The sequence below is a fragment of the Procambarus clarkii genome, chromosome 51 (genome assembly GCF_040958095.1).
Source record: "Procambarus clarkii isolate CNS0578487 chromosome 51, FALCON_Pclarkii_2.0, whole genome shotgun sequence".
NCBI classification, from domain to species: domain Eukaryota; kingdom Metazoa; phylum Arthropoda; class Malacostraca; order Decapoda; family Cambaridae; genus Procambarus; species Procambarus clarkii.
This window is the reverse complement of record NC_091200.1, coordinates 17,083,806-17,108,123: the sequence shown is the minus strand read 5'-3', so window position 1 is coordinate 17,108,123 and position 24,318 is coordinate 17,083,806. Positions and strand designations below refer to the sequence as shown.

The 24,318-nt window shown below is 49.7% G+C and overlaps 1 protein-coding gene across 5 annotated transcripts in view; it reads right to left on the bottom strand.

The window, feature by feature from the left end:
• HPS4 (Hermansky-Pudlak syndrome 4 protein) overlaps positions 1 to 24,318 on the bottom strand; it is a 329,942-nt gene that overhangs the window by 22,975 nt on the left and 282,649 nt on the right. For all 5 annotated transcript variants that reach the window (XM_045768881.2, XM_045768880.2, XM_069304046.1 and 2 more), the window contains 2 exons: positions 6,035 to 6,272; positions 3,247 to 3,380 (listed from right to left, as the gene is read on the bottom strand). In XM_045768881.2, the coding sequence (XP_045624837.2) occupies positions 3,247 to 3,380; positions 6,035 to 6,272 (372 nt within the window). The remainder of the gene's footprint in view (positions 1 to 3,246; positions 3,381 to 6,034; positions 6,273 to 24,318) is intronic.

Genomic DNA, 24,318 nt, shown 5'->3' with positions numbered 1-24,318 from the left:
GCGATAAACACAAGTCAAAAATACCAAACGCGAAGACTCACGGAAAAAAGCAAACCAGTCTCGTACTGGACCAGGCTCATCTCCTAAAAGAGGCGGAGCCACGGGAAAACCTCCAGGTTCGGACACCGGGCAAGCAGCGCCTGAAACCATGGCTGGGCCGGCCACCAAGGGGCCAAGAGGACTACTCGCCTCTGGTAAGTCTCCAAGTGAACCAGGACCTGGAGCAATAGCTGAACCGGGGGAAGAGGTACAGGAACCCCCACCTCGACCAGTCCTGCCAAAATGCATCGATCCCGACAACCTTGCAGTTGGAGAAGGGCGCCACATATACCGGAAGATGCCTCGACCATGCTGACGAGAAGAGGTCTACCTCCAGTTGCCCGAACGTCAGGCAGAGCCAACTGAATGAGTCGGCGTCGACTGTCCATTCCATGAACAGGGGAACGAACCGGGAGAGGCCATCTGCCAGGACGTTGGACACCACCCGGACATGAACCACGAGGAGAGCCAAACACTGAGAGCTCAGCAGACAAGTCATCAGAAGCGACCAACCACAAAGAGCCAAAGACCGCATCGAACCCCTCAGTTCAGGCAATGAACCACCGGGGAGCAGTTCGAATGGAGCCGGATTGTCGATCCGCGGGCGACCCGAACCCTCTGAAGCGCAAACCACACCGCTGCGAACTCCCGCACTATGCTGTGGACCCGACGGAAGGATACTCCAGGTCACGCAAGAGGTAAGCCGCAATGGCCGACCACACCTCAGGCGGTGAGATGCGAAAAGCCAAAAACCTCCGGAAAGACAGAACCGAAGAATCCGCAGGGACACGGAACCAAACTCATGAAGGAGCAGAACCCAAGTCAAAATCATAAGCAGAGAAGGGAAAAGAAAACCCCACTCGTTGCAACAGTAAGCCCCACTCCTAAGGATGGAAAAATTCAGGCGGGGTCCAACGGAGCCCAAGGCCCCCAAGTCAGCTCCTTCCCAACCCCGGGAACAGACCCCCGGAGCCGAGTTGTCCTCCAAAGCCCCAGCCTCACAAGAATAAGCAGGGGCAGCTGAAAGAGCCGGAAGGGAAGAGGCCCACTGGTCAGACCCCGGAGTATCTGCAGGAGGAGCAGAATCGAATGCCTCCGCAGCAACCCTGGACGGGGCAACCTCCAAAACTGCCCGAGTCTCAGAAACCTCTAAACCCTGCCCTGAGCCCAAAGCCCTCATTCGCTTAGGGACCGGTAGCAGGGGAAGGGGGGGAACCGAGTGAACCACTGAAGGGGAAGAACGAAGGGGCGTGGACAGAACCATGGCCGAAGCGACCAACACCCCCAAGTCTGAGTCCCTATAGGCAAACTGAGGCAGCCTCGGGGCATCCAGGGAAGGGATAACCCGAGCTCGTTTCGTTTTGATTTTCGATAACCCGAGCGCGTGCTGCCTGCACCCAAAAAAAATCATCATCAGTCTGGGTGAATTGAGTCACAAACAAGCAACAGAGCTCGCAGGACTCAGGGTCGAATGTGTCACCGACCCAACAGGCAGCATGACAGGCAAAAACAATGAGTGTCGCCCTGAGACAAGGGGACAGAGGAACCCTCAAACTCGCACAAAGCGAGAGGGGACGCAAGGGTCTCTTCCATCAGACCAGAGAGCCCCTGCGGGGTTTTCCAGGACCCCTAGACTGGGTCTGTTAAGGGTTATCCCAGGAAGGGCACGGCTAAGTGGCGCCCCAAATTACCAAGCAAACTGCTAAAAGCTGAACCCACGGGACGTGTCCACTCACGAGGGCGAAGCAGGGGGTGCCACCACACAAAACGATCCCATCAACCGAGGAACTGAAGTAGGGATCGCAGGCGCAGGGGTTTGGGGCTCCCCCTTCCCCCCAAAAGTGGGAGGGGGGGGGGGGAGCTGCACAGACATGCGGCGCGGCTCGTGTAACGTCATGCTTGTTTGCTCGCTTTTCTTTTGGGGTGTTTTGCCCACTCGTTTGACGATTTTAATTGTTAACCAGAATAGGGGTTTGTTTTGTGGCGCTTACCTTTCTGAGTGACTGTCCCGGTCAATGGCAAATATAGAATGCTCCAAATCACATGTGCATTTCTATGGGCCATTGCTCCTCGTGCCTCTGTGAGGGGGGCCAGGTTCTGGCTCGTGGTCCCCGGAAGGCCTAGAACTTCACCCACATCGACTGATGCAAAATAGTTAGGGTATCCATATCAGCCTAGGATAGCTCCAGGGAGCCGTAGGGGCTCCCCCCAGAAAATACCTATTCTGCAAAATTTGTATTCATACAATGTTTTGTATAACATTTCTTAATACTGAATTATTAAAATATGCAGGTGATGAGTCACAATAACGTGGCTAAAGTATGTTGACCAGACCACACACTAGAAGGTGAAGGGACGACGACGTTTTGGTCCGTCCTGGACCATTCTCAAGTCGATTGATTAAAATATGTTAGTATGGAAGGGTTAAGTCAGTGGTTCCCCTTCACCAGGAAGCGTCGATTATTGAACACAATTTAGAAAATCTGAATAAGAATTATTCTCACCCTTTTCCTCTCGCTGCGAGTATTCTCACCCTTTTCCACTCGCCGGGAGTATTTACACCCTTTTCCACTCGCTGGCAGGAACTTATAAGTTAAGTATCTATTGAAAAAAAAGTTCGAAATCGGACTTCATTCGGCCGATGGCGCAGTCAATGTATCCAGCGTTAAAATTGATTTTTCGTCAGTACGCGTTCACCCCTATTTATCCCACCTTACCTATTTACGCCCCATGTTCATTAGTCTCGGAAAGCCTCAATATTATAGTGCTTTAATTTTGGCTAAAACACCGAAATGTAAAATTGGGGTACATTAAGCGAGAGGACAGGTTAGCTAATGAGTTCTAGCTAACACCATCAAATTCTATACGGAACTTTACACAGGACTAGACTTATACGCAGCTTTACACTGGACTAGCCTTATATGCAGCTTTACACTGGACTAGCCTTATATGCAGCTTTAATATATAGCGATTCCTTAATAAATGAGGTTACAGTTAATATATGAAGTAATACGAAAATCAAATATTATTTAAAGGATGAACACAGATGTTGAACATGACAATACTACATAAACAAGAAAGGGAACACAAGTGGCTGGTACAACATTGAGAATGGGTTGTGATACAATAACAAAAGAATAGCGGAAGATGACGTTCATTTGTCCTCTGAAGCGACGGCCATCTTGCCCGCCAGGGGTGGTGAATTACCTGTCGGTGAAGACGTGTTGATTATAGCCGCAGGTGAGCCAGAGGTGAGGCAGGCCGCCCGTGGAGGCGTCCAGCAGCCTCGTCACCTCCGTCAGTCTCGCCCTCGCCCACTCTCCGCCACGCCCACACACCATCTGCGGATACACGCCCTCTGTTGAGTGACCAGGTGCCGCGCCCGCTGCTGTGGCTGGGTCACACTGTCACTACCGGCAACCATGTTTGTGTACACCTCTTATGTCTCTATTTCCCTCCCTAGCTTCTGTACTCTACTCCCACCTGCCTTTTCCATGTCTCTCTCCCTCCTTTCCTTCCTTCCTTCCTGTCAGCCTTATTCCCTCCCTCCCTTCCATATTCTCTACTTTACTCACTCCCCCTCACATCCTCCCCTCTGTTCCTTTTCCTCTTCAACAATTCTATATTTTTAATTGATTTTTTATTTCCTAATTTTTCTTATCTATTCATTCCCGATCTGTTTTTCTATCATTTCCTTCTGTGTCGTCGTTCTATTCCTCTTTGTTTTAACATTTCCCTGTTCTTTATCTCTACTATACCTGTGTATCTGTGTCCTTACTTTATCTGCTCTCATCTCCCACTCTTCCTCCATCACATCTAGTACCTGTAGTACTAGATGTACATCACATCTGCATGTACTATGTATCTATGTATTACATAGACTGTATTACCGTCTACCACATCTAGGGGTCCCGGGAGTACAGTCGGGTTCGTCCTCGACTCACAATCGAGAATTCTGGGTTCGAATCCCGGGCGGGACAGAAATGGTTGGGCACATTTCCTATCACCTAATGCAACTGTTCACCTAGCAGTAAGTAGGTATCTTACTCACAGGTAGGTAGGAATTAGACGGTCATGTTTACCAGGGTTGCATCCTGGGGGGGGGGGTGGTATCAGTAATTCGACCTTGGAAGGGGGGGGGGACATCGATATAAGCCTAACGTGTTTGATTACATTCTGCCTGCCTGTCCTCCGACATAATTAATTATTATTATTATCTTCCATTTGCATTAACGGTCTCTACCTTTAGTTTCCTATATTATCAGCGTCCTCTCTGTCTTCTCCTCTCTTCCCGACCTCGAAATTCTCCATTTCCCTTCGTGTTCTTTCCATAAATTCTCGTTTCTCACCTCTTCGCTATCCGAACTATTTGCCTATTCTTTACCTTACCCTCATTCGTTTTACGTCCTATCCCAATATCTTTTTCTCTGTTCCAGTCCTATCCAGTTGTGTATCCCAGCCGCACCATTCCTTCGTCCATCCCCCAAATCCGTGGTGTGTGTTCAGGGCAACAATGGAACAGTTTGCCCGTCGTATCATCGCTTCTCAGCCAAACTGTGAGAGAAAGACGGCCATGTTTACCCCCCTTCCCTGTATTGTTGTGGTCGGCCACCGCCAGGCTAACATTATTATTACTGAGTGCCGGGTTATGGTGTGTTGCTGGGGCGGTGGTGGGTCACTACGTGTTGCTGGGGCGGTGGTGGGTCACTACGTGTTGCTGGGGCGGTGGTGGGTCACTACGTGTTGCTGGGGCGGTGGTGGGTCACTACGTGTTGCTGGGGCGGTGGTGGGTCACTACGTGTTGCTGGGGCGGTGGTGGGTCACTACGTGTTGCAGGGGATGGGTGCTGGTTTGTGGTGTGTTGCAGGGGATGGGTGTTGGTTTATGGTGTGTTGCAGGGGATGTCCATCTCTCGTCAAGCATAAGACTAAACTGGAGAAGGTTTAAAGTTTTGCCACCAGACTAGTACTCGAACTGAGGGACATGAGCTATGAGGAGAGACTACGGGAATTAAACCTCACGTCACGGAAGACACGGAAGAGTTAGGGAAGTCACGGAATTCACGGAAGAGTTAGGGGGGACATGATCACTACATACAATATTCTCCAAGGAATTGATAGGGTTGATAAAGACAGATTATTTAAGTGCAGGCGATGAGTCACAATAACGTACCTAAAGTAAGTTGCCCAGACCACACACTAGAAGGTGAAGGGACGACGACGTTTCGGTCCGTCCTGGACCATTCTCAAGTCGATTGACTTGGTTGAATCGACTTGAGAATGGTCCAGGACGGACCGAAACGTCGTCGTCCCTTCACCTTTTAGTGTGTAGTCTGGTCAACAGATTATTTAACACACGGGGCACAAACAGTAGGAGACACAGGTGGAAATTGAGTGCCAAAATTAGCCATAGAAACATTAGAAATATTTTGTTTAGTGTCAGAGTAGTAAACAAATGGAATGCTTTAGGAAGTGATGTGGTGGAGGCTGACTCCATACACAGTTTAAAGTGTAGATATGATAGAGCCCAGTAGGCTCAAGAACCTGTGCATTAGTTGATTGACAGTTGAGAGGCAGGACCAAAGAGCCAGAGTTCAACCTCCGCAAGCACAACTAGGTGAGTACACACACACACCTCTGGGAGGCCTCGCGACTGAGTGAACGTAGGGTCAGCCCTTAGGACTTCGACCCTCTACGAACGGGCGTAGTAGTCCTAAGGGCCCGGGTTCGATACACTGCCGAGGCAGAAACAAATGGGCAAAGTTTCTTTCACCCTGATGGGTCTGTTTACCTAGCAGTAAATAGGTACCTGGGAGTTAGACAGCTGCTTCGGGCTGCTTCCTGGGGATGTGTGTTTGTGTGTGTGTGTTAGCGATAAATATGTATAGTAGACATAATAGAGGAAACATAAATTGGTTAGAAAGGCGGGGTCCAAGAGCTAATAACGCGATTCTGCTGACACAAATAGTAAATACCCAGACGTATATGCGACCTACCACGACGAAACGACCGTAGTCTTTGAGCGCAATGTGGGCGTGTCTGGTGCGCACGATGGTGGGCGTGGCGAAGGCGTGGCGGCAGAAGTGGACCACGCCCGCCAGCTGGCCTGCGAGGGCGGTGCGGGCGGTGGTGGGCGTGTGGCGTGGTCGGAAGTAGAGGACGGCGTGGGCGGGGTCATCCTCCTCCCTGGTACACACGCCGCTGTCGTACACCAGCACGGCCGGCAGACACCACCTGCAACAACAACAACAACAACATCTGTCTCAATGTTTGTGGTAGTGGTGGTGGTAGCTACTCCAGTAACACTCAACAACCACCACAGAAGATTAGTGTTTGTGGTAGTGGTGGTACCTGGAGTAACAATCATCCCTCTCCCCCACACAGTTTAGGGTGTTCAGAACAACAACCACACTTACAGTATTAAACTTGGTATCTAAATGTATGACCACACTCGTGGTCACTCATTTACAATGCTAACAAATATTGTCTTCATGGATCAGGTTAGAGAGCTGTTATACACATAGTTCAGTGATATATTGATCAATCACAGCTGACTGTAGTGCTTTTAAAAGGATAATCTAACCTACGTACTTAAATACACACATTTGCATCACGAGCGCATGTACGTGCATGTACAAACGTTCTCGCTCTCTCCTCTCATAGCTGTGAAACCCCACAATAAAATAAGGTACATCAAAACACTTGGAACAAATACAAATAATATATTTTTATCATACAAAATATTCTACAAAAAACTCAGTATTATTAAGGGAAAAACAATGTTAGTAAAGAGTTACGAGAGAGTACCAATGGTTAACAACACTCTTGGTATGGAGTTGCACTCTTCAAAGCCGCCACCTGGCCTAGGGTCGGGGACGAGCAAGTTTTTATTTATTTATTTTATTTTTATAATTACATGCCAACGGCAAGCTGCATAAATGCAATAAAAGAGAAGGCACCGAAGCACCACCATTAAACAAAACTACAGAACAACGTCCACATTACAGAGGACAGCACAAACATAAGAACATAGTCAATAAACCATTAAACAACAACAACACATGAACAAAGCAATCAACAAATGCACAAAACAAGCAAACAACAAAACACACGGAACCCGCAAGGGACTGGAACCAATATACATTAAGCACATAACAATAGGAACTAGGTTAGTCCGAGGCAGACACAGGGTCATAGGTACTGTACATACGAGGATAATACTTCTGAGGATACACTCGACAATATCTCTTCCAAAGAGCCCAATGCTCCTTTGGGGTAGGGAGGACGCCATTCCAGTTACTGGGGGCGATGCATAATGGACGGAAGGCCCTCCACATGCGAATACAGCAGCTCCGGCTCAACACGCCTCTGCACAGAACCCGACACCACGACATTCTTCCAGCGAACGTCCTTCCGGAGCACCACCATAAAATCTCCCCCATCACACCTCCAGACACACCAGGGGGGAAACAATCCCCCCATTCAGGGGAGCCCACAGCCAGGACACTAAGGAACCAGCACGGAGGTCCCCACACTACCAGCCGCCTCCGTCGCATGTAAATCCACCGCCACCACCATTGCCGAATCACCACCAGGAACCACAGCTGCACCAGGAATACTCTCGTCGTCCAAAGACATACAATTGGCAAAGTCCCCCACATCTACCCAGTCGGTACCCCCAGGAGGCGGAGCATCTGAAGAACGCGTCGAGTGCTTAGGGTTTGGCCGCAGGTCATCCAAACTTTCTATCACCAGGGTATCCGACTCCCCAGAAATGCAGGGAAGCCGCGCTCGGGCACTCCAGCCACGGGCACGCAAAACCTCAGCGGTGGGGACCACAGGAGGGTACCGGCCCATGCACAACAAAAGACTGTGACCCACTACAACCCACCAGCACTGTGGGTTGTTACAACCCTGCACTACATCCACATCCGCATCACACACGACGGCCACAAAACTCACAGACGACGATGGCACAGCTATCGGCGAATGACCCCCCCACCAGCCATAATTTCGATACCGAAAGAGCAAAGCTCGCGGGCCGAAAGAGCAAAGCTCGCGGGCCGAAAGAGCAAAGCTCAAACCCCGCAAACACAACTAGGTGAATACACAGGCGGAGGTGCGGCGACGAGGGAGCCACCTAGCGACTGCACGCCTCATCCATCACAGACACAAACTGGTGTTTATTACCTGCTTTCCTCTCCCACTCATATTTCTCCCCCGTCTGCCCGAGCGCTGAGGTCTGGCACTGTCGCCTTATTTTTCATGTCGCCATCAAAGAAGCGGAGAATTATATTTTTTATCGGAAAATTGACACAAAAAATCTTTCGATCTGTATTAACTTTACATTTAGAAACTAATGAAGGAAACGCAAATATAACGACCAGATGGGTCGGTTAAGATTACAACAAGGAGGATAGCCACAGCAATTGGAGATAACGAAAGCAATATATTACCCCTTTAAAGGCTTAAATATTGTCCCACATAACCATAAAGATAAAACTATATGAAATGGCGAAAAAGGCACATTATAAATGACATAACAATTCTAACACTCACAAGGACCAGTATTGTTGACGTCTGCTCCCTTATATACTTCATACTTTGCTCTTTGCAACTAAAATACATTCAAGAATTTATCGGCAGTTTTCAAGAAGATAATTAATTGTCTTATGTTACTGCAGTGTGAGGACACCGTAGACCAGACCACCGTAGACCAGGTGAGTGTGGAGGAGCACCGTAGACCAGGTGAGTGTGGAGGAGCACCGTAGACCAGGTGAGTGTGGTGGAGCACCGTAGACCAGGTGAGTGTGGTGGAGCACCGTAGACCAGGTGAGTGTGGTAGAGGACAGTGAGGGAGGCAGGTGCCCGGGGATGAGGTGCCGGGCAGCGTGAGGGAGTGCCATCACCGCCTTGCTACGTCAGCCTGCTCCACATTAACCAATATATCGCTTTCATTTAGACTTGGCGAGCAGCGATCTATCAGACTATCCGGATTGGCCGGCGGCACTAAACACAGTCTGCTGTGACACAAACGGCCGTTCTCGGCTCAACCGGCTAAATTTCGGAAAGCAATAGCGAGTAGTGTGCCTGTAACACCCCCACCCCAGCCCCATAATCGTCCCCCTCCCCCTCTCCATCCACAAATTATATACATCTGTTAACAAAAGTCTTATTTTAAGCGACTCATTTGGGGTCATATTCCGGGAAGGAAAAAAGTTAATGGGATCTGGATAATTGGTCATTCACAAGCTTTACTGCATCACCCAATCCCGTGTTCCCAGCTCTCACTCCAACTCAGATTAACGCTGATTGGATGTAGCTTAAGCGACTTGGAGCGAGTGATTTCATCTGGGGGATGGTGTAGTTCGCGGCCCAACTTTTCCCTTGAAGACCTAATTGCCAGCGGTGTGGAACTACACCAGGCAGAGTTTAGAGGGGACAGGCAGCCATCACCAGCCTCAGATTAATACACTACCATCAACAATACCTACATTACCACCAGCAACATCTACACTACCAATTTTGGGTATACTGTGAGGATATCTTCAAGAATACGAGAGTGAATAAAGTAATTGCAAAGCTCCGGGTACCTCATGCCAACTGGTCTGAAAGGTCTAATAACTGGGCATTCAGTGATGTAGTGCGGGAGATCATGTCGTAGTTCCTGCTCACAGAGTTTGCAACTGGAGTGCTCAGGATTGGGAGACCCGTCACCTGCAGCCACCTGCCACAGGTAACGGTAACCCAACCTGATCCTTGCAACCACTTATATATGTGCAAACGGACTTCATGAAACTCTACGGAAAAATCATGCAGAATTCAAGTACCTCGCGTCCCCGAACTATTTTTTTATTTTATATATATATATATATATATATATATATATATATATATATATATATATATATATATATATATATATATACATATACAAGAGTTGTTAAATTCTTGTACAGCCACCAGCACGCATAGAGTTTTGGGCAGGTCCATAAACCTGTGTTCCCGGAATACGACCCGCCAAATTGTTTAACAACCAGGTACCCATTTTACTGTAGGGTAAACAGAGGGTACAGTTGAGCATTGACGCCCAGTAAATCCTCCCCGGCCAGGATACGAACCCAGACCGAAGTGCTCGCAAAACGCCAGGCGAGTGTCATAACCAATACACCACTGGGAGTGTACTGGGACTTGAGCATGGATGAGGACCCGTTGTCCAGGACCAGAGGGAAGCCTCACCACTTCACAAAATAATTCACCTCTAATTTAAAATTTACCGAGCTGTCTTTCGATTTTTTTAGTAAAAATAAAATTAATTAAGTCGTTTGTTCGTCGTTATGGAACCAAGCTCCGTCAAGCATAGGTCCAGAGGCGAGGAACTTCAATAGCCGCTGTCTGAGGGTTCTGAGATACCCTTAAAATTTAAGGGAAGTCGTGCTGGAGTGGTCCACTTGGAAGTGACTTAAGGACCAAGTCATAACGGAAACTGCATGGACCGTAACAGTAGGTGTAACATAACAGTGTAACAGTAGGTGTAACAACCTCGTTATTTTTATTTTATATGGCGTATATAAATTGACTTCTGGGGATCTAGCAGGCAAAGAGCAATGCCATTTTTAGAAGCAATCAGGAATTAGTTTATTGTAGGATGAGTATAAGCCAATTAGGAGCAGAACCCGATCTGTGTACCAGGGGAGAGGCTCTCTGTCTGATCCCTGGTGTGTCAAATCCTTGGTGCACAGTACACCCCGGGAGGTGCACAGTACACCCCGGGGGGTGCATGGTACACCCCGGGGGGTGCACGGTACACCCCGGGGGGTGCACAGTACACCCCGGGGGGTGCACGGTACACCCCGGGGGGTGCACAGTACACCCCGGGGGGTGCACAGTACACCCCGGGGGGTGCACAGTACACCCCGGGGGGTGCACGGTACACCCCGGGGGGTGCACGGTACACCCCGGGGGGTGCACAGTACACCCCGGGGGGTGCACGGTACACCCCGGGGGGTGCACGGTACACCCCGGGGGGTGCACGGTACACCCCGGGGGGTGCACGGTACACCCCGGGGGGTGCACGGTACACCCCGGGGGGTGCACGGTACACCCCGGGGGGTGCACGGTACACTCCGGGGGGTGCACGGTACACCCCGGGGGTACACGGTACACCCCGGGGGGCACGGTACACCCCGGGGGGTACACGGTACACCCCGGGGGTGCACGGTACACCCCGGGGGGTGCACGGTACACCCCGGGGGTGCACGGTACACCCCGGGGGTGCACGGTACACCCCGGGGGTGCACGGTACACCCCGGGGGGTGCACGGTACACCCCGGGGGGTGCACGGTACACCCCGGAGATGCACGGTACACCCCGGGGGTGCACGGTACACCCCGGGGGTGCACGGTACACCCCGGGGGTGCACGGTACACCCCGGGGGTGCACGGTACACCCCGGGGGTGCACGGTACACCCCGGGGGTGCACGGTACACCCCGGGGGTGCACGGTACACCCCGGGGGTGCACGGTACACCCCGGGGGTGCACGGTACACCCCGGGGGTGCACGGTACACCCCGCGGGTGCACGGTACACCCCGGGGATGCACGGTACACCCCGGGGATGCACGGTCCACCCCGGGGATGCACGGTACACCACGGGGGTGCACGGTACACCCCGGGGGTGCACAGTACACCCCGGGGGTGCACAGTACACCCCGGGGGTGCACAGTACACCCCGGGGGTGCACAATACACCCCGGGGGTGCACAATACACCCCGGGGGTGCACAATACACCCCGGGGGTGCACAATACACCCCGGGGGTGCACAATACACCCCGGGGGTGCACAATACACCCCGGGGGTGCACAATACACCCCGGGGGTGCACAATACACCCCGGGGGTGCACAATACACCCCGGGGGTGCACAATACACCCCGGGGGTGCACAATACACCCCGGGGGTGCACAATACACCCCGGGGGTGCACAATACACCCAGGAGGTGCACAATACACCCCGGGGGTGCACAATACACCCAGGGGGACACAGTACACAGGTCCCAGCTGCACAATAACACTGAGCCACACGACGAGAGAGCCCTGTGAGCGCCGGGAGCACATTAGCGAGGGCGGTGTAGCTAAGCCAGGCCTGGGCCGCCCCGCTCACTACACAATGGTGATATAATTCCGGTGAAAAGAGGCGGTGCTGGCAGTGTCGGTGGCGCCATTAACACTATTGCCCATTACAAGTAACATCCATTACCAGTATAACCCATTCAACTTTTAAACAGTTTACAGGGCAATGCTTTCAGAGAGCTGGTCTTGTGTGCTTATGGCCTCATCTTTCACCAATATTTAACTGGCCGCATATAATGAGAGCTCGGCTCCGCTCTGTGAGGGGCCCAGGCTGCGCCCTTAAGCGTTGGCTGCGTCCTTAAGCTTGGGTTGCGTCCTCACAAGCGTGGGGCTGCGTCCTCACAAGCGTGGGCTGCGTCCTCACAAGCGTGGGCTGCGTCCTCACATACGTTGTGTACGTCTTATAGAGACGTCTTATACGTACGTCTTATAGAGTAAGTATATGTCTTCTATTAGTGTACGTCTTCTATGTCTTCTATGTCTATGTCTTCTATGTCTTCTATGTCTTCTAGTGTATATGTCTTCTATTAGTGTACGTAAGTGTACGTCTTATAGAGACGTACTCTATAAACGTTAAGTTAAATATGTCCTGACAACCAACGCTTGTGAGGACTATTCATATAGGTGGATGGACAGATGGATAGTTAAATAAATAGATGATAAACAGATAGATAGATAGAATATAGTTGTGCATTCATTGGCTGTTGATTGCTGGTGTTGACTTCTTAATGTGTAGTGCCTCGCAGATATCTAGCCGCCTGCTATCGCTGTATCTATCGATGATTTCCGTGTTTTTTGTTAAGACTTCTCTGGTGATGGTCTGGTTGTGTGAAGAGATTATATGTTCCTTAATGGAGCCCTGTTGCTTATGCATCGTTAATCGCCTGGAAAGAGATGTTGTTGTCTTGCCTATATACTGAATTCTTTGAGGCTTACAGTCCCCAAGTGGGCATTTGAAGGCATAGACGACATTGGTCTCTTTTAAAGCGTTCTGCTTTGTGTCTGGAGAGTTTCTCATGAGTAGGTTGGCCGTTTTCTTGGTTTCACCAAGAAAACGGCCAATCTACTTATGAGAAACTCTCCAGACACAAAGCAGAACGCTTTAAAAGAGACCAATGCCGTTAGGTTAGGTAGGTTACGTCGGTTAGGTTTGGTTGAGATAGGTTAGGCTAGGTTGAGATAGGTTAGGCTAGGTTGAGATAGGTTAGGCTAGGTCATATCTGGCGCCAAACGTCTTAGGGACGCACACAGACCATACGAGGCCGCCTGGGAAACCCGGCTCCTTGATTACAAGAAAAAGTCACATTGTCTGAGAAAGAGATGAATGGCCCAGCTTTTTTTTCGTAAACTTTATCATAAGTCTTCAAATCTTGGAAGAGTGAAATGTTAAAAGACGATTTCAGAAGTGTGTGATCTTGACTCCTCACCTCACGTCTTAGTGAAACAAATAAAAGGAAATTTAGTGTGGATAATTGAGTCGTTACAGTGTCTCTTCAGCTCCAGTTTGACAAGCTCAATCATCACGATTACAACGAATACATTGTTTATTAGATACTTAAACGACCAGACACCCCTGTAACGTGTAAACACTACCCCCCCTGTAACGTGTAAACACTACCCCCCTGTAACATGTAAACACTACCCCCCTGTAACGTGTAAACACTACCTCCCCTGTAACGTGTAAACACTACCCTCCCTGTAATGTGTAAACACTACCCCCCCCTGTAACGTGTAAACACTACCCCCCCTGTAACGTGTAAACACTACCCCCCCTGTAACGTGTAAACACTACCCCCCCCCTGTAACGTGTAAACACTACCCCCCCCTGTAACGTGTAAACACTACCCCCTCTGTAACGTGTAAACACTACCTCCCCTGTAACGTGTAAACACTACCCCCCCCCTGTAACGTGTAAACACTACCCCCCCTGTAACGTGTAAACAGTCACCACCACATGGGACACACCACCCCCACCACATGGGACACACCACCCCCACCACATGGGACACACCACCCCCACCACATGGGACACACCACCCCCACCACATGGGACACACCACCCCCACCACATGGGACACACCACCCCCACCACATGGGGACACGCATCACCACATGGGACAAAACACATTGCTTAATTCAATTAGAGGAGCGGGGCGCCGCGGGTGTTGCCCGGGGCAACTGTGCTAGACATTGTCAGCGGGACAACAATGGCGGCGGCGTGAGTGCCGGCCCTCACTCACCTTAATATTCTGACAGTCCAGACAATGGCCGTGCCAGACACCGTCTCGCTGGCTCCAGACGCTACGGCCACTCTGCACCAGCTGCACTATCACTCATCTCCCAGGCATCACCCGGTACACAGCACCGTCCCCAGCATCACAGTCATCTCCCAGGCATCACCCGGTACACAGCACCGTCCCCAGCATCACAGTCATCTCCCAGGCATCACCCGGTACACAGCACCGTCCCCAGCATCACAGTCATCTCCCAGGCATCACCCGGTACACAGCACCGTCCCCAGCATCACAGTCATCTCCCAGGCATCACCCGGTACACAGCACCGTCCCCAGCATCACAGTCATCTCCCAGGCATCACCCGGTACACAGCACCGTCCCCAGCATCACAGTCATCTCCCAGGCATCACCCGGTACACAGCACCGTCCCCAGCATCACAGTCATCTCCCAGGCATCACCCGGTACACAGCACCGTCCCCACCATCACAGTCATCTCCCAGGCATCACCCGGTACACAGCACCGTCCCCACCATCACAGTCATCTCCCAGGCATCACCCGGTACACAGCACCGTCCCCAGCATCAGTCATCTCCCTGGCATCACCCGGTACACAGCACCGTCCCCAGCATCACAGTCATCTCCCAGGCATCACCCGGTACACAGCACCGTCCCCAGTCATCTCCCAGCCATCACCCGGTACACAGCACCGTCCCCAGCATCACAGTCAACTCCCAGGCATCACCCGGTACACAGCACGCTGCTCGGCATCACACCAGCCTCCGCCACTCAACACGGAGCCTCCATCACCGCTGTCAGAATGAACAATATCGCTAAGGCCAATTGGCTCGTTTGTTCACCTGCCGGGGCCGGCGGTGGAACAATCAAGACGCACATGGAACATTTTTGATGATAAAATCTCTGGCAACCTCTACCAGGGATGGAAGGCAGCAGACCAGGAAATTAGCCTCGTGTGCCCGAGCGATTACAACTGCTCGCTTCGTTCGCTTCCATTTTGTTTCGGTCGCTGGCGAACGTTCACTCTCCAGGGCATCAGAAATATAATCTTTAAAATTCCAAAAAACTTTACCTTCTCATATTCCTAAGGATACAAGCTTTACTGGGATCAATATCACCATAAAATAAAAGAGAATGAGTGATATTTAATAGTCAAAGAATTTTGGAGATAGTTGTAATCGATGGTTTTTAGGAGACGTGACTGGACCTGAGGACGACCCGCGGGCAAGACATTCCCTGCTGGCTCCTTCAGCGCTCCTCTCCCGGCAATGTTCCACAGCCTCACATGACGACATTCAATTTAGCTTTTTGGAATTTCATTAAAATGCAAATGCGTTTAATAAAGTCTTTGGAGCCAACACAAGTACAGATATGAGGGAGGAGTTGTGGCCACACTGGTCTGGTTAATGTTTCTTGGGAGGAGGCTCAGTGTTTCGTGCCCTCCAGTACTCCTGTCTGACACTCCTGTCTGACACTCCTGTCTGACACTCCTGTCTGACACTCCTGTCTGACACTCCTGTCTGACACTCCTGTCTGACACTCCTGCTTGATTGGGTTCTGGGAGTTGTTCTACTCCCCAAGCCCGGCCCGAGGCCAGGCTTGACTTGTGACAGTTTGGTCCACCAGGCTGTTGCTTGGAGCGGCCCGCAGGCCCACATACCCTCCACAGCTCGGTTTGTCCGGCACGTTTTTTAGAAAACAGTCTAGTTTTCTTTCGAAGATGTCCACGGTTGTTCCGGCAATATTTCTTATAGTTGCTGGGAGGACGTTGAACAACCGCGGACCTCTGATGTTTATACAGTGTTCTCTGATTGTGCCTATGGCACCTCTGCTCTTCATTGGTTCTATTCTGCATTTTCTTTCATATCGTTCACTCCAGTACGTTGTTATTTTACTGTGCAGATTTGGGACCTGGCCCTCCAGTATTTTTCCATATGTATATTTTTTAATATCTCTCCCGCCTCCTTTCTAGTGAGTACATTTGGAGATCTTTGAGACGATCCCAATAATTTAGGTGCTTTATCGCGTCTATGCGTGCAGTATATGTTCTCTGTATTCCCTTTATTTCAGCAGTCTCTCCTGCTCTGAATGGGGAAGCGAGTACTGAGCAGTACTCAAGACGGGACAACACAAGTGACTTGAAGAGTACAACCATTGTGATGGGATCCCTGGATTTGAAAGTTCTCGTAATCCATCCTATTATTTTTCTGGCTGCCGCAATATTTGCTTGGTTATGCTCCCTAAAAGTTAGGTCGTTAGACATCATTATTCCCAAATCCTTGACATGCTATATTCCTACTATGGGCACATTTGATTGTGTATTGTACCCTGTATTATGTTTCATATCTTCATTTTTGCCGTACCTGAGTACCTGGAATTTATCACTGTTAAACATCATGTTATTTTCAGCTGCCCAATCGAAAACTTTGTTGATATCTGCTAGTAGTTTTTCAATGTCTTCCGCAGAGGTAATTTTCATGCTGATTTTTGTGTCATCTGCAAAGGATGACACGACGCTGTGACTTGTATTTTTATCTATATCTGATATGAGAATAAGGAACAGTAGCGGTGTAAGGACTGTACATTGATGTACAAAGCTTTTAATTGCGCTTGGACTCAATTTTATTTTATTAACTGTTACTCTTTGTTCTGTTCGACAGGAAATTGAGTATCCAGCATGCTACTTTACCAGTTATTCCCATTGACCTCATTTTGTGTGCCATCACTCCATGGTCACTTTTGTCGAATGCCTTTGCAAAGTCTGTGTATACTACATCTGCATTTTGCTTTTCTTCCAGAGCTTCTGTGATTTTGTCATAGTGGTTGAGTAACTGTGAAAGACAAGATCTTCCCGCTCTAAATCCATGTTGTCCTGGGTTGTGTAGTTCATTATTTCCATAAAACTAGAAATTTGATTCCTAATCACTCTATCTCCAAGGAAGATAATATCTGTGGCTGGGTTTGCTAGATTATCAAGGATGTTCTCTATTTTGAGCATCTGCTCTGTGAATTCCTCAACCGTTGTATCTGGCGGTTTATATATTAGAATAATAATTAAGTTTATTTTTTCTACCTTAATTCCAAGTACCTTTACCACCTCATTAGTGTAGTTTAGTAGCTCTGTGCATACCAGGTCCTCTTTAATATACAGACCTACTCCTCCATTTGACCTAGTTTCTCTATCACATCTATATCAATTATAATTTGGAATCCAGACTTCACTATCCATGTAATGTTTCGTACGAGTTTCCGTGAATGCCCCAATATTGAGTTTGACTCTAATCGGAGGCCATTTATGAACTTAACTTTATTTCTTGACTTTGACATTAGACCTTGTATGTTTGTAAATATGAATGATTGTCCGTATTGTGTGTCACTTCTGGAAGGTTTTGGTAGTTCTCCCTCCTCTCTACCCTGACCCAGGGTGTGTTGGTCTGGCAATGGTGTGTCCAGTTTTGGAAGTGATATTGCCTCCACTTCCACTCGCCTCCTGCCTGACACTCCTGTCTGACACTCCTGTCTGACCCTCGCCTCCTGCCTGACACTCCCCGCCTGTCTGACACTTGCCTCCGAGGGTCACAGTGAACACAACACAGTGTTCCAGGTGTTAACCTCCGATCAGTGATGGAGAGAGAGAGAGAGAGAGAGAGAGAGAGAGAGAGAGAGAGAGAGAGAGAGAGAGAGAGAGAGAGAGAGAGAGAGAGAGAGAGAGAGAGAGACCGTCACCCACCAGAGGACGTGTACAGGACATAACGAGGGAGGGAGACACTCTCCTCCACCGCTCACGTACTAATTAAAAACGTGAGGATATTACAGTTCCGGGAGAAGTTAATTAAGGTAGCGGGATCAGTGGCTGGCCGTGGTGCTCTTTGGTCCTCAGAACCCCGCCGCTGTGGCCAGTGGGGAACATGCACACGTGTACACACACACACACACACACACACACACACACACACACACACACACACACACACACACACACACACACACACACACACACACACCTCACACCTCACACCTCACACCTCACACCTCACACCTCACACTCACACACGCACACACGCACACGCGCACACGCGCACACGCGCACACACACACGCGCACACTCATTTCTCTTCCTCACCCACCTCCCCGGGGCTGGAGGCCACTCTTCGGGGCTGGGGGGGCCACTCCCCGGGGCTGGGGGGGACCACTCCCCGGGGCTGGGGCCACTCCCCGGGGCTGGGGCCACTCCCCGGGGCTGGGGCCACTCCCCGGGGCTGCGGGGGGGGGGGGGGCCGCTCCCCGGGGCCGGCGTGCCGCTCCCCGGGGCCGGCGTGCCACTCCCCGGGGCCGGCGTGCCACTCCCCGGGGCCGGCGTGCCACTCCCCGGGGCCGGCGTGCCACTCCCCGGGGCCGGCGTGCCACTCCCCGGGGCCGGCGTGCCACTCCCCGGGGCTGGCGTGCCACTCCCCGGGGCTGGCGTGCCACTCCCCGGGGCTGGCGTGCCACTCCCCGGGGCTGGGGGGCCACTCCCCGGGGCTGGGGGGCCACTCCCCGGGGCTTGGGGGGCCACTCCCCAGGGCGCTCGACACTATCTCCTTCACGTCATTGTGGGGCGACAACAACACCCGGACAGGCAGCCATTCCGGTGTGGAAATCAATTTGTCAACGACTCCACTCCTCGGCAGGTGAGACCGGGGGGGGGGGAGCAGATGACAGGTGTAGAAGGGAAGGGAAGGGGTAAAGGAAGGGAAGATGGGAGGTGAAACAAGCCGAGGAGAAGAAGATATAATAGAGGAGACAAGAGCCCACAGGAGGGAGATGGTGTCAAGAGGACCTAAAGAAGGTACACGAGGAAACTAGATAAGAGGAACTAGAGACGAGTGAAGAAGAAGTTCATCAGAGGCAAAGTAGAATTAAAAAGAGACAAAATAATAATTATAATTATAACAAATATTACTTGTAATAATATTAATAATAATAATAACAGTAATAATAATAATATAATAATCCATATAAATAAAAATGTAAATATTCGTTTGTTCAAAATCGCTAATCTCCGAAAGTTCTTCACTGATTGCTTTGAAATTTTGACAACATTCCATTCGCATACGAACGGGTTTTATATATACCTGCTATACAGATGCTACACCTGTGACAGGTAAAAACATGTTTTTTTTTTAAACAGCGCCATCTGTTGCACGTAAGAGCATCACACAATACGTTAAATAAGTTACGATTTTGATTTAATTATTTTGTATGACATTGCGTTGGAATTAAGCTGTGTTCTTTACCATACCGTTCATTTCGTTACGTCACGTCTGTGACAGGTAAAAAAAAAAAATTGTTTTAAAAACTGTGCTTTTCAGGTGAGTTTTCATGTGAGGGAAATCTCCACAACCTCTTTACCGATTGCTTTGAAATTTTGACACAACGTTGCATTCGAATACACGCGTGTTTTTATGTACCTACTATATAGATGCTACACCTGTGACAGGTAAAAACATGATTTATTTTAAAACAGCATCATCTGCTGCTCGTAAAAGCAACACAAGCTATACTAAATATGGTATGATTCCATTTCAATATTCTGATTGCATTGATATAGAAATAGAATTTTTATAGATTTCGATTTATTTTCATTTTGATTTCATTATTGTGTGACGTTGCATTAGAGTTGAGCTGTGTTGTTTACAATGCCGCTCATTCCGTGTGTATATAGTTAATTTTTATATTTTTTCATTGTTTATTACTTTTTTTATCTGTTCTTATTTTTCAGTGAAAAAACATCAGATCATTTGATGTTCCCATTTTTCTGATGGGAATAATCAGATCATTTGGGAATGCATCATACGAGGTAGTGGGGAATGGTGGGGAGGACGAGGGTACAGGGGAGTTTGGGATGGTGGGGAGGACGAGGGGACCGTGGAGTGAGGAATGGTGGGGAGGACGAGGGGACAGGGGAGGATTACTGTGGCTCAGCACGCCGCTCTACGCGTGGCCGGGTACAGCTAGTAATGATAATAAAGAAGCTGACCACTAACGTAGGGAGTGGCGGTACCAACGCTGGTCACGGTAACAACGAGGAGGGATTATCACCACACAAAGGTAATTATACTTCCAAGATATTGTGTTCTCACGTGTGATAAGACTCGTTCACCACGTGAGGTAAGACTCGTTCACCACGTGGTAAACACTAACACGTGCCGTTCACATTTACTCGAACAAATAAGACGTCAAAATGGTTCCCAAAGTGTTGAGTAAAGTGTGGCGGCTGTTGCTTACCTCCTTCACGAGGCCGGCGGCGCCCGGGTCCCCCACTCACTCACCTGCAAAACAAAATTAAATATATGAAGTAACAAAAATCCAGTCAAAGCCCTACACTCAAATATAATAATCATATATAATAAAAAAGTGTTAAGAACAGTTTTCCTTCTACACAAGAAGATAACAAGTTTACTTGTCTTGTGTTGAGCAGGAGTTGATAAATATAACCGATAAGTGATATCATGAATTTCACAGGTACCAAGTATTGATGTTTTCATTCACTATCTTATTAGTGTTGTATTCAGCTCAGTGAAGTATATGGAGCAACTATTACCATCTATAGGTAATTGTTCCTAGTGTGCCAGCCCTGGTGTCTGGGAGAGGAAGGGACCAGCCCTGGTGTCTGGGAGAGGAAGGGACCAGCCCTGGTGTCTGGGAGAGGAAGGGACCAGCCCTGGTGTCTGGGAGAGGAAGGGACCAGCCCTGGTGTCTGGGAGAGGAAGGGACCAGCCCTGGTGTCTGGGAGAGGAAGGGACCAGCCCTGGTGTCTGGGAGAGGAAGGGACCAGCCCTGGTGTCTGGGAGAGGAAGGGACCAGCCCTGGTGTCTGGGAGAGGAAGGGACCAGCCCTGGTGTCAGGGTCACCTGCATTCACTTGCTTCCAACCCCTCCTCCCTAAGCTACCAGCCTCACTAACACCAATTTCCACCACCACCCAAGCCACCAGCCTCACTAGGCATCAACCACCACAACCCAAGCCACCATCCAAGCCACCATCCAGGCCACCACCCAGGCCACCACCCAGGCCACCACCCAAGCCACCAGCCAAGCCACTCTCTTGTCATCACAAACCAGCTCAATTTCGCTTAAACGCAACAAAGCATATTTATATTGAGCTCATCACCGTGAACGGCTTGACAGTCGATAACAAAAGCCTGAAGCACAATGGTTGGGCCGGAACAATGGCCTGGGGCCAACCTGCTGAGACCCCTCCCCCCTCCCCCCATCCCCCCAACACCCCCAACCCCTCCCGAACTCTTCCACTAAAAACATTTTTCTTTTCGCATAATACTTTTGCATAAATATTGGTAACCTATACGCGGTTGTTTGTCCCGATGGGCACATGTTTTTTTTCGGTGCAGATTGATTTGAATGACTCGTTTTAATGGCGGGAGGAGGATAAGGCCCGTTGTTTGTGAACATTTTCATTATATTCCGACCCGGGCGGGTCGATGTTGGCCGCTGTTGACATCACCTAATGTTTGTATCTCAGTGTTACTTTCAGTGTGTTGTGAGGCTATCCGCCTCCGTCCCGCCGACTGGCCACAGCTAAGACCTGTAATGTTGTTATCTTCGTGTTGTGGGTGTTCCGGGTCGCAGGTGCTCACACACCTGGCCACGCACCAGGTGTGTGGGGCAGGGAGGAACACCAGGTGTGTGGACAGGTATTTACACTCCTGCTAATACAGGTGTATTTACACCCCTCCTAATACAGGTGTATTTACACCCCTGATAAATCCACACACATCACATAATTCAAGAGCCCTTCCCAGATGAACTAAAAACTAACTTTTTTTGTTTTAAATCCAATAGTTCCTTTATCCCTTAGAGGGTTCAACCCCTTTCCTTCTGAAGACTGGTGGCTACCGCCTCCCCCTCTTCCTCCCTCCCCCTTTCCCCCCCCCCCCAAGGAGGAGAGGGGACAGAGTAGTGGCATACCGGCCAGGGGGAGGGGGTGCAGGGGGCGGGGGAAGGGGGGGGACCCGAGGGAATCAATACCCCTGGAGTCAATGTCCCAATATCTCTGTTTACAGTCACTTGTTGACAACACTGGAATGGAAGAGAAGCAGTGTTGTCAGGTCCAGCCAGAGATGGGTAGTGTGGGAGAGATGGTGGTCAATACTGAACACTGTGGGAGAGGTTTAATGTGGTATAATACGACCCTGGGGGTATAATGTGGTATAACACGACCCTGGGGGTATAATGTGGTATAACGTGACCCTGGGGGTATAATGTGGTATAACACGACCCTGGGGGTATAATGTGTTATAACACGACCCTGGGGGTATAATGTAGTATAACGTGACCCTGGGGGTATAATGTGGTATAACACGACCCTGGGGGTATAATGTAGTATAACATGACCCTGGGGGTATAATGTGGTATAACACGACCCTGGGGGTATAATGTGGTATAACACGACCCTGGGGGTATAATGCATAAGACGAACATAAGATCATAGACGTCCATTGTCTACCTAATATGTTTACTGAGCCACCAGAGTTGGTCTGATGTGCCCAACCGGTTTCACTCGCGCGGGTCACACCCAGCCCGTCCTCCAAAGGTCGCCCAACGTTAAAAAACTGTCGTACTAAAGTGTCCTCTCCTAACCCACCAGAGGACTCCAAACCATTTACTAGTACGACGATTTTAGGCCGTATACGTCAAGATGCGATGCTGTGTTAGGAGGACGGGTTGTGCACAACCGGTCTCATTCCTGTTTGGTCTAACTTCTCGTAGATATAGTAGTAACTGATAGGTATAATTGTAGTTTCCAATTTCGTGTATTTAGTGTTATTTTTGGGAGGGCTTCCTGTTGTCTACCTGCTTGCTTCCTTCCTTCCTTCCTTGCTTCTCTTTCATGTCGGTAGCTTTCAGATTCTTTCAGAACAGCTGTGAAAGATGTTGATCGAATCATCTCGGAGGTAACTAATCAGACTAATCAGATCTCAACCACTTGGACCTGAACTAATCTAATCTAGTGCATCATTACCAACCCAGTGAGGGCTACCGGGGGGTAACCAAGTTCATGGGTTTGTGCTCAGTTGGCTAGACACTTGTCCACAAGCGTTCACCCCATATTCCTGCGTTCCCATTGGCTCTGGAGAGATCTAATGACTTTGGTTGGCCGGCAGAGTAGCTGCCCACCAGGCTAAGACTGCGTCTGGATCTGACGCAAATTCTCACATATGAACTTGAGAGTCGATTCTCAGATATAGATCAATCTAGGGGATAAATTTTACCAGAGCGGCTAAACCTGATGGTGCTTGCAATTACGAGACTTAATTGGTCGTCGAAAAGTGAATTAAGCTATCATTGGGTAGTGGGGTCGGGGGGGGGGGGGGGTACTAGGGTAAAAACGACGCTCCCCAGTTATTATGGAGGACGTTGGCAACTTTGCCTCGTTAAGTCGCTGGTCGCCTGTTTGACGTGTAATTAGTGTGGGGGACAACTAACTGAAACAACAAAGTTACCATATTGGTGTGTATTGGTAACTCTTAACTCACCTTGTATCTTTCTCCACCCCCTCCCTCGTTCTCCACCCCCTCCCTCGTTCTCCACCCCCTCCCTCGTTCTCCACCCCTCCCTCTTCCATTCTCCCCCTCCCTCTTCCATTCTCCCCCTCCCTCTTCCATTCTCCCCCTCCCTCTCTCCTGCCCATCGGCTTACATTTTCTGCAGATAATTTTTTAACAGACTAAAATGTTAAACCCTCTAATTAAGGCCGTTGTGCCGATGTTTACACAAATGACTCTACCTTCCAAACAGCAGTTTAGTCATGTTGAAAATCCATAAGCCTAAAACCGATATTTTTTTTTAGCTAAACGAGCGCATGTGGCCGCCGTACGACGGATGACAGAGAGGAGGCCGAG